General features: G+C 37.7%; 1 protein-coding gene across 2 annotated transcripts in view; it reads left to right on the plus strand.

Annotated features, from left to right (window-relative positions):
* The window catches only part of SMC4 (structural maintenance of chromosomes 4), a 52,882-nt gene that overhangs the window by 24,088 nt on the left and 11,390 nt on the right, over positions 1–17,404 (plus strand). For both annotated transcript variants that reach the window (XM_006901335.1, XM_006901336.1), the window contains exons 10-16: positions 6,967–7,200; positions 8,966–9,151; positions 10,193–10,354; positions 11,584–11,809; positions 11,895–11,974; positions 13,080–13,232; positions 14,634–14,760. In XM_006901335.1, coding sequence (XP_006901397.1) covers positions 6,967–7,200; positions 8,966–9,151; positions 10,193–10,354; positions 11,584–11,809; positions 11,895–11,974; positions 13,080–13,232; positions 14,634–14,760 — 1,168 coding nt within the window. The remainder of the gene's footprint in view (positions 1–6,966; positions 7,201–8,965; positions 9,152–10,192; positions 10,355–11,583; positions 11,810–11,894; positions 11,975–13,079; positions 13,233–14,633; positions 14,761–17,404) is intronic.

Consider the following 17,404-nt stretch of genomic DNA (forward strand, 5'->3'; position numbering starts at 1 on the left):
CTTGCTTGCATTGCTTTCTGTCCATTAGGCTTGCTGATCTCTCTTTCTCTGTTGATATTGTTGTTAAGTGCCGTAGAGTCGCAGGCAACTTATAGCGACCCTATGAAGGAGAGTCCTCAACCCGTAGCCTTCTATTTTCACAATAAGGGTCTTAATACAGTATTTGTCCTTATGAGACTGAGTGAGTGCACTCAGCGTAATGTTCTCCAAAGTTGTGCAGTGTTTTTTTTAAATTTTTGTTTTCTGAATTGAATTTTTTAAGGTGTGAAGTATGGAACCTGATCTCTTCTTCTGCATTTGGAAGTCTAATGTTGGCAAACATCATTAATCATCCCTTTTCCTTGGAATCTTTAAAATGACCATACTCTTGTTTTCATTTGTTCTTTTTCCTTGGGAAAAAGTAAACTCACTGCCAGTGTGTCAATTCAGACTTAACATTGATCCTATGTAACAATAAAATTGCCCTCTAGACCACACAAGGATGCCCACTGTCACCACTCTTACTCAGTCTTGTATTAGAAGTACTTGAAAGGGCAGTATGACAAGAGAAGGAAATAAAGGCATCTAGATTTGGAAAAGAGATAGTGAAACTGTCACTTTGTGCAGGTGATGTAATAGTGTACACAGAAAACACCAAGGACTCAACAAAAAAACTGTTAGAGCTAGTAGAACAATTTAGTAAAATGGGAGGATATAAGATCAAGTTACAAAAATCAGTGGGAATCCTCTACAGTAATAAAGAGAACCAAGAAAGCAATAATACCATTTACATTAGCCAAGCAAAACTTTAGATACTTGGGAATAAACTAGGAGTGGCATCCACTTCCTAAACATGCCTCTGGAAACTATGAACTTTGAAAAATGGTAGCTATAGAAAGGCTACAGTTCTTTTGTTCATAGTGTTGCTATGAGTCGTGCTCAACTTCACAGCAGTCAACAACAACAGAGTCACAAAAGACCATAACAGAAAACTATAAAATACTTTTGCAAAACACAATAAGAGACAAGAAAAAAATGGGAAAATATTCCTTGTTCATGGATAGGAAGACTCAATCTATAAAAAAATGACAGTCTTACCAAAAGCAATTTATGTTTAACACAATCTCAATACAGATACCAAATTTCATAAAATGTATACTTTATTTGATATTAACAGGTTTTAACATGTTCTTCCCCCCCCCATTCATTCATTATTACACATTTTCCTCCTAGTATCCCACCCCCACCCCCAATTCTCATTTCTTTGGGAAAAAAGTTTACTTATTGTTATATCGTTGTGTGTGTCCTCCCACCACCACTTTACTGTGCAGCTCTTAATCTGGACTCTTATCAAGCCAATAATACCTAATCATATATTCCTTTTATACATTTCTCCCCCTCTTCTATTTCAATGTCACATACGTTATTTATCCCCTATTTTCTTAGTTTCCCATAACTCCCATATCAGTCCTGTTCTACAGCAATTGCATTAGACAATATTTGTCTTTCTGTATCTGAGGTCTTTCACTCAGCATAATGTCCTCCATAGTCACCAGCTTTGTATAATATTTCATGACTCCTTTGTTTTTCAGTGCTGCATAATATTCCATTGTGCGACTATACCACATCTTCTCTGTTTGTTGATGGGCACTTGGGCTGTTTCCAACTCTTGGCTATTGTAAATAAAGCAGCAATAAACACGGGTGTACATATATCTGATTGTGTAAAATTGTTGTGGAATTGCTGAGTCAAATGGTATTTCTATTTCCAACTTTTACACTCCCATCAACAGGGAATAAGTGTTCCAGTTTCTCCACAACCTCTCCAGCATTTGTTGCTTGCTGTTCTGTTAAATTTTGCTATTCTGTCTGGGGTGAGATGATACTTCATAGTTTTGATTTGCACCTATCTCTCTTAGAGCTAGGGATTTTGAACATTTCTTCATGTATTTGTTTGCCATATGAATGTCGTCTTTGGTGAAATGTCTGTTCATAATCTAGTGCCCATTTTTCAATTGTGTGTTTATCTTGTTGTGGAGCTTGAGTATTTTATAAATTCTAGATGTAAGTCCTTATCTAGATATAAGTCCCCCCAGCCTTTGGTTTTCCTTTTTACCCCACTGGAGAACTTTTTGGATGTGCATAGAGATTTGATTCTTAGAAGGTCCCATTCATCTCTTTTGTTCTTTCCTGGTTGTAGATTTTTCAGGATGCGTGGAAGACTATTGATGTTGTGGATTAGGGCTTCTAGGGTTCTCTCAAGCTTTTCTCTAATGAAGTTTATAGTCCTTGGTTTGAGTCCTAGGTCCATGATCCACTTTGAGTTGTTTTTTGTGTATGGAGTGAGGTGTGGATTTCCCCACTTAACTGATTTCATCTCCTTGTCAAAAATCAGTTGAACATAGGTAGATGGGCTGATTTCTGGGTTCTCAATTCTATTCCGTTGATCCCTGTGTCTGTCATTGTATCAGTACCACGCTGTCTTGACCACCACGGCAGTGTAGTAGGATTTAATATCAGAGAGGGAGATGCTTCTTCCCATTCCAAATGAAATTACAAATTACCGTTTCCATCTTGCTGAAGAATGGAATTGGTATTTGTATTGGGATTGCATTGAACTTGTAGATTGCCTTTGGTAGGATTGTCATTTTCACAGTAGTGAGTCTTCCTATCTATGAGCAAGGTATACTCTTAATTTTTCCTGGTCTCTTTTTGTTTCTTTTAATATTTTGTAATTTTCTTTGAATAAGTCTTGTGTGTTTCTAGTTATATTTACTCCCCAGTATTTAATCTTGTGATTAGCTATTGTGAAGGGTATTGTTTTTCTTAGCTCCTGCAGTGTATTCTCTTTGTCACTGTAGAAAAATCCAGTTGATTTTTGTATGTTGATCTTTTGTCCTGCCACTTTGCTGACTATGTCCAGAGGTCAACTATGTCCAGAGTTTTCTTGCTGAGTCTTTAAGGTTCTCAAAGGATAGTATCATATCAGCTGCATATAGAGATAATTTTTCCTCCTCTTTGCCAATTTGAATACCTCTTATTTCCTTCTCTTCTTGCTACTGCTAAGACGTCCAATACAATATTGAATAGGAGAGGTGATAGTGGGTATTCTTGCCTATTTCCTGTTCTCAATGGGAATGCCTTTAACTTTTCTCCATTAAGAACAGTGTTATTTCTTGGATTTACATATATCCTTGTTTACTGTGTTAAGGAAATTCTTTTCTATTCCTATTTGTTCAGAGTTTTAATCAGGAAAGGGTGTTGTGTTTTGTCAAAGGCCTTTTCTGCATCAATTGACCGGATCATCTGGTTCTTTGCTTTGCTTTGTTAATGTGATGAGTTACACTGATTTTATTTTTGTTGAACCATCCTTGCATACCTGTAGGAATCTTCACTTGGTCTTGGTGAATTTTATTTTATTTTTTAATGTATCATTGGACTCTATTGACCAGGACTTTTTTTGAGGATTTTTGCATCTGTATTAATGAAACAACATATGAGCAAGAGCCTATGGTGATGAAGGAAGAAGTTCAAGCTGCTTTGAAGGAAATAGCAAAAAATAAGGCCCCAGGAATGGATGGTATACCAATTGACATATTTCAGCTAACAGATGCTGTCCTGGATGTGCTCACCAAGTTGTGCCAAGAAATCTGGAGAACAACCACTTGGCCAGCTGACTGGAAGATACCTGTATTTGTTCCCATTCCAAAGAAGGGTGACCCAACAGACTGTGGAAACTATAGAACATGTCATTGATTTCACATGCAAGCAAGATTCTGAAAACGACTGGAACAGCACATCAGCAGAGAACTGCCAGAAATCCAGGCTGGGTTTAGAAGGGCTCATGATACTAGAGATATTGTAGCTAATGTTAGATGGATCTTCACTTGAAAGCAGGGAATATCAGAGGAATGTCTGTCTGTGTTTCATTGACTGTGCAAAGGCATTTGACTGTGGATCATAAACTGTGGCTGACTCTGAGAAGAATGGAAATCCCAGAACACTACTCTTGATCGTGCTAGTGAGACACCTATATTTGGACTAGGAGGCAGTCATCAGAACAGAGCAAGGAAACACTGCATGGTTCAAAATTGGGAATGGTGTATGCCAGGGATGTGTCCTATCTCCCTACCTTTTCAATCTGTATGTAGAACAGTTCATCTGCGAGGCTGTGCTCTATGAGAAGAAATGTGACATCAGGATTGCCAGAAGATCTATCAACAATCTGTGTTATGCAGATAACACAACCCTTCTTGCTGAAAGTGAGGAGGACCTGAAGCTCTTGCTGCAGAGGGTCAAGGACTGCAGCCTCCAATATAGATTGAGGCTCAATGTCAAGAAGACAAAGATTCTCACCACTGGGCCAATTGGCAGCATCCGGATGGGTGGTGAAGAGACTTGAGATTGTTCACAGCTTTAGTTTGCTTGCCTCCACAGTCAGCACTCTTCGCACCAGTAGCCAGGAAATTAAAAGACGTATTGTGATGGGAAAGTCTGTTGTTAGGGACCTCTCCAAAGTACTGAAGAGCAATGGTGTCTCTCTGGAGACTAAGGTGTGTCTGATACAGGCCATGGTCTTTGCTATCATTTGTTATGCATCCGAGAGTTGGACAGTGACTAAGGAGGATAGAAGGAGAATTGATGCCTTTGAGCTGTGGTGCTAGAGAAGAGTATTGAAGGTACCATGGACTGCTAGGAAAACAAACAGATTCATCCTGGAAAGGGTTAAACCGGGAAGTCCCTGGAGGCGAGGATTCTGAGGTTCCATCTAACATACTTTGGATATGTTGTAAGGAGGAACTGGTACTTGAGGAGGGACATGCTTGGGAGGGAGGAAGTACAGTACAGGAGAGGAAGGCCCTCTATGAGGTGGATTGAGTCAGTGACTGGGGTAGTCGGGATGGGAGTGTCAGAGACAGTGCGATTGGCACAGGATAGAGCAGAGTTTAGGGTTGTTGTACATAGGGTCGCTATGAGTCACAAGCGACTCGATGGCACATAACAACATGTCTTCTAGTATCCGGTCATGTTCAAGCAAGGATTTGTTAACTTCCAAATGAATGGGGGTTTTTTTTCTCCTTTATCCTCTTGTTATTAATTTCTAAATTTTTAGCATTGTGGTCTGAGAAGATGTTTTGTATTATTTCTATACTTTTGAATTTATTGATGCTTGCCTTGTGTCCTAAACTGTGTTCTGGAAAACGTTCTATGTACATTGGAGAAGAAGGTATACCGTGCTACTTTTGGGTGCATTAATCTTAAATATTAGATCAAGTTGGTTTATTTTGTAGTTTAATTCCTCAGCATCTTTGTGGAGTTTCTTTCTGGAAGTTCTGTCTTTTCTTGATTGTAGTGTATTGAAGTCTCCAGCTACTATAGTAGTGCTGTCTTATTTCCTTTTTGCCGTTTTTTAAATGTCTTAGTTTTATTTATTTTTATATCTTGTTGTTCTGTTGACCCCTTAATCCTTATGTAGTGACCTTCCTTGTCCTTTATGATGGTTTTTGCATTGAAATCTGTTTTGTTGGAAATTAATAGTGCCACTCCTGCTTTTTTCTGGTTGCCATTTGCTTAGTATATTCTCCTTCCCACCATTCCCCCACCACCCACTCCATCCCCACCCTTTTTAGTCTTTTTTTAATCTTCCTTTTTCAGGTGTGTCTTTTTCTTTTCTTTTTAAAAAAAATCCTTTTTTATTTATTTCAGTTTTGTATGTATACTGTCAAATTTAATCTGACTAGTACAAGAGGAGATTGTTCCCTCCTTCTCCAGCAGAGCATCAGGTTGATTTGAACTACATGCCTATGGGATTGCAGTGTAGCATCTTGCCACTCCCAGAAGTGTGTTTCTTGTAGATAGCGTATTGATGGATTTGGGGTTTTTATCTAGTCTGCTACTCTTCTCTTCAGTAGTGCATTTAAATCAAAGCTACAATGAGATAGCATCTTACCCCAGTAGCATTGGCAAAGTTTTAACAGGACAGCAAGTTAAAAATGATGAAGATGTGGAGAGATCGGAAAAACTCTTAGACACTGTTGGGAATTTTAACATGGTATAACCACTCTGGAAGGCAGGTTGGCATCTCCAAGAGCTGAATATAGACATTCCAGATGACTTAGAATGTACTGCGAGAATATTAGAAATGAGATGCAAACAGATTTGTACACCAGTGTTCATAGCAGCATTATTCACTGTCATAAGAATATGAAAACACCCCTGATATCCAACCACAATTGAATGGATTAAGAAATTATGGTATATTCACACAGTGGAATACCATGCAGCTTGCCGGAGCAATGATTTTGAAAATTACGACATAACTTAGGAGGGGCTGGAGTGCTTTATGCTAAGTGAACTAACTCAGTCCTATAAGGACAAATACTGTATAAGACCCTTATTGTAGAAATCTATAGTAAAACAGGTATGAGGATGGACACAGGGATAATCACAGGGTCGCACAGTTTGATGGGTTGAGGGAGGGGTGGGTAATGGGAAAGATCTGGTATAAAAAATAATATACAAATTTTGTAAGCAGACTACCATAAAATAAAAAATTTATTTTAGAAATAATTAACTGCCCTATAATGTTTCTAGGCTAGTAATTTGATATGGAATACGATTGCTACATCTACCCGGAGCAAATCAAATCTTTACCTTAGCAGCCAGCTGCTTAATTATTGTGCTACCAAAGCACCTTCATTCTAATTCCACTCTTATAAATTGAAACTCGCTGCTGTCCAGTTAGAGCAAACTCATACCTGACCCTCCAGTGGGATTTCCAAGGCTATAAATCACATGGAAAGAGATTGCTCATCTTTATCCCACAGAGGCCCTGGTAGATGTGAACTGGCAGACACTATGTTTGGGTCAACAGCACAAACTCCCCGTGGACTATGCCACCAGTAATTCATTGTAAAATAAAGAGATAATTTTTTTGCTACTTGTAATACTGAAATCTGTGAGATTAATGGAATTTATCTTTTAACAGAGTCTTGAGAAAGAACTTATGGGTTTCAGTAAGTTAGTAAATGAAGCACGGTCAAAGATGGATGTAGCCCAATCAGAAGTTGACATCTATCTCAGCCGTCATAATACTGCAGTGTCTCAGTTGAGTCAAGCTAAGGATGCCCTAATTGCCGCTTCTGAGACTCTCAAAGAACGGAAAGCTGCAATTAGAGAAATAGAAGCAAAACTCCCTCAAATCGAACAAGAATTAAAAGAGGTAAATATTTCTTAGTGTCAACTTGAATGCTTATGTTAATAATTTCTAGTTTATATGCACATGTTTGTTTGGAATTTATTTTTTTTTTATCTCAGTATCTAAAGCTACTGATAGATTCCTTTTCCATTCATTCTGATCTTTCCAAAAGAATATGATTAACATTACAGTATTACATCTGACATGAATTGAGATGATCAGAAAACTCCCCAGGGGTGTTACACACAGTGCCACTGCACCCCACCTCATGACAGTGAAAGTTTAATCTCTAAGGATAGGACATTTATAGAAGGTACAAAGCAAGTGAGTATGCAGGCATAGTTGAATGTCGTTTCTTTATTTAGATACCAGTAATGTTAAAAATTAATCAAGAGCCAGCTTTACTCCTCAGTCTCAGTCACCCCTTCCTTGAATAGCAGAGGAATTTCATAAACTGAAATATCCTCCAAAGTGTTTTGGTCAAGAAGAAATAAAATAGCTTGTGTAAAGAACCTATGCTGAGAATAAAAATCTTTCCTTTTAATAAATGTATACCAACCTAGAAATGTCAAATGCCTGTAAGATGTAAATGTAAGCTTAAGTAACAGCCATTGAATACTTCTATTGTCTTGGCTATTCTCTTTGTTTTTTGATGACTTTCTACTGATTGAAAGCCAAGAGTTAAGAGAATGCCAACTGAAAAAAGTAGTTACTGCTGAATTGGAAAAATAAGCTTTTCTTCTTGTAAGCTTTGGAATGATTTCCCCCATGTTGACTCCCATTTTCCTTCCCACTAATTTTTGTATGAAAATGGACTGCCATTGTCATTATATAACATTTGTTATTATTAATTACTGTTGACCAAATTGCGCCTTTTTAAAAAAAATATTTTTTTTTATTGGGAAAAACATATTGGGGGTACAAGGAGGTGAGGGTTGGGGGGCAGAAGGGTGAGGATGGGCCAGGATGCAGTTGCAGAGCTTCACAGTTTGGTCGGTGGGGGGAGCAGGTGAAGGAAATGATGAGGGTCCAGTGGGGACCAGATGCTACAGAGGAATGACAAGCATTTTCCAATAGTAATTAAACCAACTGTTTTATTGATTTGGGAATTAGATGCCGACTCTCTGGCTTCTTCATGCTGAACAGGGGCGTAGATATAAAGGGGGGAAGGGAGGACGCTTTATCACCTTACTGGTGGTCTTGGGTTACAGCTGCTTGCCTTCTTGCTCCTGAGGGCCGCGATGGTTCGCACCGAGCCGGGGGCCAAGTGCAGCCCACCCGAGGCATAAGGCCATGACGGCTCGCCCCGGGCAGAGGGCCGCAATGGCTGAAGTAGTCTTTTTTTTTAAAAAAAAAGAAGAAGAAAAAGTGTGTGTGTGCGTGCGTGTGCCATCAAATTGGATCTGACTGGTACAGGAGACTGCCCCTCCAGCAGAGCATGAAGTAGAGTCTGGGTCCCCCCCCCCCCCCAGGTGCCTGTCGGGGCCTGGGTTTCAGCTGTCCACACCACAGCAGTGGGCAACGAGCTTAAAGCCCCCCTGATGGTTCTGGTTGCTGACTCTCACCAGTGGCTATGGATGAAGTCACAAATTATGCCTTTTTGAAAAGCAATTGAGCACATCAGTGCACATCTTTCAGGGTTAAACTAGCAGTTTATAGTAGGGTAGCTGAATAACAATTCAAGTATTTATTGCTGGTTTTGTTATTGAGGCATTTCATGTCATTGTTATAATTAGGCATATTTAAGATACAATGCTTATAGAATTTTTTTTCCCCCTCCCACATCTAGAAAGAAAGAGAACTTCAGAAACTTACACAAGAAGAACTACACTTCAAAAGTTTGGTTCATGAACTTTTCCAAAAAGTTGAAGAAGCAAAGAGTTCTTTAGCCACAAATCGAAGTAGGGGGAAAGTCCTTGATGCAATAATTCAAGAAAAAAAATCTGGCAGGATTTCAGGAATATATGGACGATTGGTAAAACTTTTTTTTTTTTGGAATCTTTGAGCTGTCTGTAAAATACATTTAACTTGCAAAACATCATAAGTCTTAAAAAATTAATTTTGTACCATTACAAAAGGCATAAGCAAGGTTTATAAGGAAATCAACAAAGAGAAATACAGAAACACTAGGCTAGCAATTACTGGGCCCCAGAAGCATTTTGGTTGGTGTCCAGCTCCTACCAAGTAGCTCACCACCTGACTTCAACAGAAGAAAAGTCAGACCATCTGCTTCTGTAACAGTGACTTGGAAACACCAGTAGATCGTTGCTGTATATGAGTGTCAGTGCAGTTCCCTACCATTATTCAACAACAGGCTAGTGATGATGAGACCACTACACTACTGCTTTAAGCCTGAAGCAGGAATGGTGCTGTAACTAGAGAGTGACCAGAAGGAAACCAGGGAAATATTTTGAATGCCTTTGTTTCTAGTCCTCCAGCTAGTGCCTCACCGATGTCTAAAGTTTGAGAACCATGAGCTTTCTTTGCTACACTCCCTATGAGTCAGCTTACTTGGAGTAAAGGTAAATGAAAAATAGTCACTCAGTCAATTCTAGGTTTGTATATACATTAAGTGACTTCCGAATTTTTTTTTTTTAGGGTATAAAATATCCTGTTCTTTTGCTTTCAAAAAAATTAAAGCCAAACAGTAAATACTAATTTAATAGACTGATGATCAAGCAAATATGCATCAAGACATACCTTATATAAGATAATTTTCAGTAAATCAAACTTGCACAATTTTTTTAGCTTATTTTACAATCCTTTTAGGTTTCAGATTTTCACATAATGTTTCATTATGAAGAAGAAACTGAAGAATTTTTTTTCCTCATTAACAATTTAAACTCAACATGGGAGAAAGAAATTTAAATTTTCATTTGTGTCTCTTTTTTGTACTTCTATAAAGTATGTATAGTTTCTTAAAAAAATATTTTAGAAAATCTGGATAGTTGTGTGTTTTGCCTTATTTTGTGGTAATTTTTATTTTTTTTTTCTCCCCCCCCCTTTTAATTCTTAGGGTGACTTGGGAGCTATTGATGAAAAATATGATGTTGCTATTTCGTCTTGCTGTCATGCATTAGACTATATTGTTGTTGATTCTATTGATACAGCCCAAGAATGTGTAAACTTCCTTAAAAGACAAAATATTGGTGTTGCAACTTTTATAGGTTTAGATAAGGTGTGTATTCATTATAAACTGTAACTTCATTGGAGTTCTAGTTTTTGGTTATTCAGTTATGGGAGAAAAGCAACATGCAGGGTCTCTCCAGAATGAGAATGATTATTTGTAGTTTTGATGTCTATCAGTAACTTAATTTCATGATAGCTGTTTGTCAGGTGCCGTCAAATTGGGTCTTCCTCGTAGTAATGTACAGTACACATCAGAACAAAATATTATTTGCTTCTGCATTGTCCCACAGTTACTGCTATGTTTGAGTCCAGTATGAAAACCATTGTGTCAGTCCCATCTCATTGAGGGACCTTTTCTTTTTTTTTTTTTTTCTTTTCTTTTTTCTTTTTTTCCTTTTTTTAATGGCCATTGTCTATTAGGCATGAATTCACCAGTTGTCCATGAGAGAAAGCTGGGCAGTCTCCTCCATAATGATGAACAGCCTCTGAAAACCCACTGGAGAGAGTGAGCTAGGAGCCGGTTTTAATATGACAGCAATGAGTTTGAGTTTTAAATACTATGCTTTTCACATTGAATTGTCTAGTATATCACTCTTGATAAAAATCAATTAATCATAAATGTCTTGGATTATTTCTGGGCGCATTCATATTCCTTTCATGTGCCTATCTAATTTTATGATATTGCCACCAAGCTTGTTAACTAAAGCTTTAAAATAAGTGTTGAAATTGAGAAATGAATTCTAATTTTATTCTTTGTTTCAAAGATTGTTTTTTACTAATTTGAGTCCCAAGGTTATTGGGTAATTTTACAACCTTTATTTAAATTTCTGTCCCTAAAAAAAGCAAATGAGATTTCAGTGAAAATGTCATTGGCTATCTAAAAAATCTCTTTATAGACTATTGCTATCTTAAATTATTAAGATTTCCAATCATGAACATGGTATTGCTTTTATATTTAGCTCTTTAATTCCTTTAAATGTTTTTTAGCTTTCCAAATATAAATATTATGCTATTTTTTAATTATTAAATGTATGTTTTGAATCAGTGGTCTTGATTGCGTTTTTTAAATGGTAAATTTTGGTGTGGGGATTAAGATTTTAGGGATTCTAGATTAAGGTTTTGTCTTGCAACCTTGAATTTACTACTTTTAACAGTTTTTGGTTCTTTGTGACTTTGTATATATATACAAGAGCTTGTCATCTGCAAATAGTATCTTCTTACATTTATGTTTGTTAAGTATATACCTAGGGAGAAAAAAAAATATGTTCTTTATTTTAGATGGCTGTATGGGAGAAAAAAATGACCAAAATTCAAACTCCTGAAAATACTCCTCGGTTATTTGACTTAGTAAAGGTGAAGGATGAGAAAATTCGCCAAGCTTTTTACTTTGCTTTACGGGATACCTTAGTAGCTAACAACTTGGATCAAGCCACAAGAGTAGCATATCAAAAAGATAGAAGATGGAGAGTGGTGACTTTACAGGGACAGATCATAGAACAGTCAGGTAATAGTGGTGATTTTCCTGTCATTGTGCTTCATGAATGTTGTGACATGAAATGTCGGTAGCTCACATTATATCTGTCCTCCAGGTACAATGACTGGTGGTGGAAGCAAAGTAATGAAAGGAAGAATGGGTTCATCAGTTGTGGTTGAAATCTCTGAAGGAGAGGTCAGCATATATTTAAAACTTGAACTTCTAAAAGCTTTTGTGATATCTAGTTAACAAAATTAATCCATTTAAGCATAACAACATTGCAACTATCTATGAAAGATTGTGGGGGGGGTGTGTGTATAACAACCCTTGTTGTTGTTATTAAGTGACATCAAGTCGTAGACAACTCAGTGGCCCTATAAACGAAAGGCCTGAGCACTGTTCATCGAGTTTCCAGAGGCAGGCCATTTTGGAAGTGGATGTCACTCCTATTTCCAAGCTTGTTCTAATCAGGGAGCTCCACCAAACACTCCACCATGGGTAACCATTATCACATTTGGCACATCAGTGTTAAAGTATCCAGCATCACAGCAACCACGAGTTACCTCTGTACAGCAATGCACAGACCAGTGTGATACCACCTACAAGAATGTTTGACAGAAAAACAGTTTGAATCAGGCCTGAGAGCCATAGATTAAAATCACCCACCTTGGTTTTGGTAGCATAATTTTCTGTCCAATAGGCCAATGTAGCTCTCTGTGTTGTCGCTACAACAACCCTTATATTCTAAAATAATATTGCTGTTGCTATTTCTGACTCCTTACAACTCTGTACAGCCATCTTCCCAGGCTCTTCCACACTCAAGTCCATTGGTGCAAGCACTATGACAGTCTTGCCTTGTTGAGTGGCTTCCTCTTTTTCACTGACCCTCTAATTTTCCAGCATGAAATTCCCAAGTATTTTATTGCACTATGTTCAGGGAGGAAAATGGCTATTGGCATTTTTAACCTCAAATACTACATATTATACTTTTTCCTTCCCTAGGTAGTGAGTTTTTCAAAGTTTTGCCTTGAAATATTTTTAAATACTTAGTCCTTCCACTTAAATATTTGTATTGTACTAGATGGATTTACCACTTAATATGTCTTTTCAATCTGATTCTCTACTGCAAATTATTTTGACTCCTTCCTGAAGTGTAGAACAGTGTTGTACACAATCAAGTCAGAACCTCTTTCTCCGGATTCAAACCACATTCAGATACTATTTTCTTTAGTCCTAAATTGCCTTTCTTGTTAATCTGAAATGTCTCTTGAAAATTATGTCATAATGCTTTTCTTTATAGGTAAATAAAATGGAATTACAATTACAGAGAGACTCTGAAAAAGCTATGCAGATACAAGAACAGAAAGTACAAGTTGAAGAAGCAGTTGTGAGGTTGCGACACAGTGAACGAGAAATGAGGAATACACTAGAAAAGTTTACTGGAAGCATCCAGGTATTCTTTCCCACCACACAAAGGACTACCCCATGAGCCTGTTGGAAATACACCGTTTTGGCATAACATGTTGCTTTATATTATAATGTATAAGGGAAGAATAGATCTTTAAGTAGATAGGCTCTGTTTCATTGTGATTGCTTTCCCAGATTACTGTCATAATAGTGATCTAGCCACAGATATTCCTGCTTTTGGTTGATACTCCTCCCATGTCTCTCCTTGGTAGCTGATGTAATCTATAATCTCTAGCCAGACACCTCTGACTCTGGTGGCCCCTGGTATATGCAGAGCTGTACTCCCTAGACTGGTCAAGTCTGTGACCTTTTGGAAGTTGATGACTGGGCCTTTCTTATAAGGTGCCCTTGCTTAGATTCACATTGCTAATACTGTCAGTGGAGAGTTGAATTTTTAACTACAAGCATCATCCAAGGTCTTGGAGAACATCTGTATGACATGACCACCCCACCCCCCTTTTTAAAAAAAAAAAAAATTATACTAGTTTATTTACAAAATTCAAATACATTGTTTTCCAGAACAGAAGAATCCAATTTCCATCACCTCCCCACTCATCAGATTGTACAACTTCATGATTAATCCCCCCTACCTCTACACATCTTCATTCTCTTTTCAAGCTAGAATTCTTTTCTTGGTTGTGAAAAAGTGCCATGTTTTGTGTTTTCAGGAACTACCTAAAGATCATGACTATCAATCCTGATATATGTTCTTCAACTTATTAGAAGGGTAATGCTATTAATACAGTGCATATACTGATGTACATCCCCAAACCCGTTGTCATCACATCATTTCCAACTCAACAGCAGCCTTCCATTCGGTTTCTGAGACTTAAATTTTTACAGGAGGATACTGTTTATCCTACTCCTGCCAACCAGTTGATAGGCTAGAACCAGAGATCATTACAGTAATATGTGCCTACATATGTGTACACACACATATAAAAGCTCTAGTGGCCTCATTACAGTAATGTATATATGTATCTAAATGCTCTAGTAGCCTACTGGTAATGAGTTATGCTGCCATTCCCAAGACAGGCAGTTCAAATTCACCAGCAGCTCTGCAGGAGACAAACAGGCAAACTCCTTACATGTAATTTTATATATGAAATAAAAATGGCTTTTTGGTGACATTACTATTCGTTTAAGAAATTTTCAACCACATGTAAATTTTTAATTACCTCAAAGTGTTTTGTTTGAGCCACAATTATTTCTTCTACTCTTTAAATACCAGGTAATCTTTAATTGTATTTCAAGTTTACTTATCTGAGGAACTAAAAAGTGGTAGTTTAGCCTATCTTTGTCTTTTATTTGCCCCAGCATTTCTCATGGTAGTTGACTGTTTTCCTTCTTTGTCTTCTTTTTTGCTCTCCTTTAAACATTTTTGTAGCGCTTCTCAGAGCAAGAAGAATATTTGAATGTGCAAGTTAAGGATCTTGAAGCTAATGTACTCGCCACGGCCCCTGACAAAAAGCAACAGAAATTGCTAGAAGAAAATGTTAGTACTTTCAAAACAGGTGTGTTTAAAACAGACTCTTTAAGATGATTAAAAACAGATTTTTGAAACTTAGGAATGTTTAACGTAGCAGGTTAGAAAATAAGTAAGAAACTGAGACACAAAATACTTGCTTAAGATCATAGAGCATAATATAGGAGCAATTCAGGACCAGAACTACTATTTCAGGGCCTGTACTCTTGATTCTCTACTTGTACAAGAACTAGTTACACTCAAATCATTGCATTCATGTCAGAACTAACTCATAGCTGGTCCTATATTGGGTTCCCAAGACTGTAAATTGCACAAGAGAAGATTGCACGTCTGTTTTCTGGAGCCACTAGTAGATTCAAACCACTAGGGAGTTCCAGCCTTTGTGTGAGCACAGCAATTCCCTACAGACTAGGCCACCAGAACGATCTTGAAAATATACCTTGTAGAGAACAAAATTGAAGTTAGGAGAAACTTAACCACAGCAAATAGAAAACTTGGTATTCACATTAAGTGATATACACACACACAGACACACACACTCTCACACGTGTGGGGGAGGGGTGTATAATTTAGGTGGTTTATAGGCTGCTAGACAACATTTTTTTTTATGCCAAACTATGTATACTGATTCAAATTGGTTTTTGTCAAACATTCTTCTAGGTGGTATAGCACTGGTCTGTGCATTGCTGTACAGATTTAACTCATGGGTGCTGTGATGCCAAATATTGTGACACTAATGTGCCATATGTGATAATGGTTACCCATGGTGGGCAGTGTTTGGTGGAGCTCCCCGATTAGATCAAACTTGGAAGTAGGAGTGGCGTCCACTTCGAAATATCATGCCTCTGGAAACTATGAACAGTGCTCAGTGCTCAGGCCTTTCGTTCAGAGGGCCGCTGTGAGTCATATATGACTCGATGGCAGCTAACAACAACAACATGTATACTTGAGATATCTGCTTTTCTTTTCACACTGACTTCAGCCAAAATAGATGACCTGGGAAAGAATAGATCATTGTCACATACTCCTCTCTCAGCCTTAGAATTTTTAAACTGTGGTGACCCCTATAAACAGTGGTTCATGAATCAAAGAAAGCAGAGTGATTATCCAAAAGAACTAACAGTATTAATTCAAATTCTATTAAAACAAAACAAAGGGAAGAGATGCTGAAGTGAAAGAGATAACTAAACATAAGATTTCAAAGGGCAGTTCAAGAAGACAAAGCATTAAGAATTATAATGAAATGTGCTAAAAACAGAAATTGAAGATTACAAATGGAATAAACGGCTCAGTATTTCTCAAGCTGAAAAAAAAAACTGGAAAAAACCCTCTAGCTTTGAGTTAGAATACTGAGAAATGCTATGGGCAAAATCTTGTTTGATCAGGGAAACATCAAAAGAAGATGAATCCAAAACAACTGAGGTATCATCTCTCCCCAGTCAGAATAGCAAAATTTAACAGAACAGCAAGCAATAAACACTGGCGAGGTTGTGGAGAAACTGGAACCCTTACTCACTGTTGGTGGGAATGTAAAATGGTGCAACCACTGTGGAAGGCAGTATGGCGCTTTCTCAAACAGTTGCAAATAGAGATACCATTTGACCCAGCAATTCCACTACTCAGAATATACCCCAAAGATACCATAACTGACGTCCAAGCAGATTTATGCACACCCATGTTTATCGCAGCTCTGTTCACAATAGCAAGGAGATGGAAACAACCCAGGTGCCCATCAACAAACGAATAGATAGAGAAGCTGTGGTATATTCCCACAATGGAATACTATGCTGCATTGAAAAACAAGGAACTTATTCAGTATTATTCAAAATGGGTGACCCTGGAGGACATAATGCTGAGTGAAATATCTCAGTCACAAAAGGACAAATATTGCATGGTGTGACTGTTGTAAAATGGGACTGACATCAGGGTTGGGATCAGACTGAGAAAGATGGGATAAATTTATACTGCATTGAAAAAGATGAGGGCGAGAACGATTTTAAAAGGTATATATGATTAGGTGTTATTGTCATGAGTCCAGAACGAAGGCTACATAATGGAGTGGACAATGAAAGAATTTTTCTTGTACTTTTTAAAGAGAAGAACAAACTGGAAGGGAGAGGTAGGCAGAGAGAAAAGTGTAACAATGAATGAATGGAAATCCAAAATATCTAAATTTTCATTAAAATTAATAATAAAAAGATGATGAGTCAATGTACCAAAAGGAATTGGCCAACATGGAAATATTTCAGGAAGTACCTTATGATCAAGAGCCAGTGGTAATGAAGGAAGAATTTCAAGCTGCATTGAAGGCATTGGCAGACAGGAGATAGGAGAAGTATTGCAGTGGGAAAGTCTGTAATTGGGGGCCTCTCCAAATTACTGAGAAGCAGTGATGTCGGTTTGAGGACTAAGGTGCAACTGATTCAGACCACAGTCTTTTCAGTCACTTGCTATTCATCTCAGAGCAGGACAATAAGGATGACAGAGGAACTGATAACCTTTGAGCTGTGGTGTTGGAGAAGAACACTGAATATCTATCGACTGCTAAAAGACTAATGGGCAGAAGTGCAGAGTGCTTCCTGAAGGCAAAGGTGTTAGGGCTTCATCTCACTTTGGACATGTTGCTAGGAGAAGCTATTTGGAGAAGTGCATCATTCTTTTTTTTTTTTTTT

Source organism: Elephantulus edwardii, unplaced genomic scaffold (genome assembly GCF_000299155.1).
Source record: "Elephantulus edwardii isolate Elephantulus edwardi_28Jun2011 unplaced genomic scaffold, EleEdw1.0 scaffold00320, whole genome shotgun sequence".
NCBI classification, from domain to species: Eukaryota; Metazoa; Chordata; class Mammalia; order Macroscelidea; family Macroscelididae; genus Elephantulus; species Elephantulus edwardii.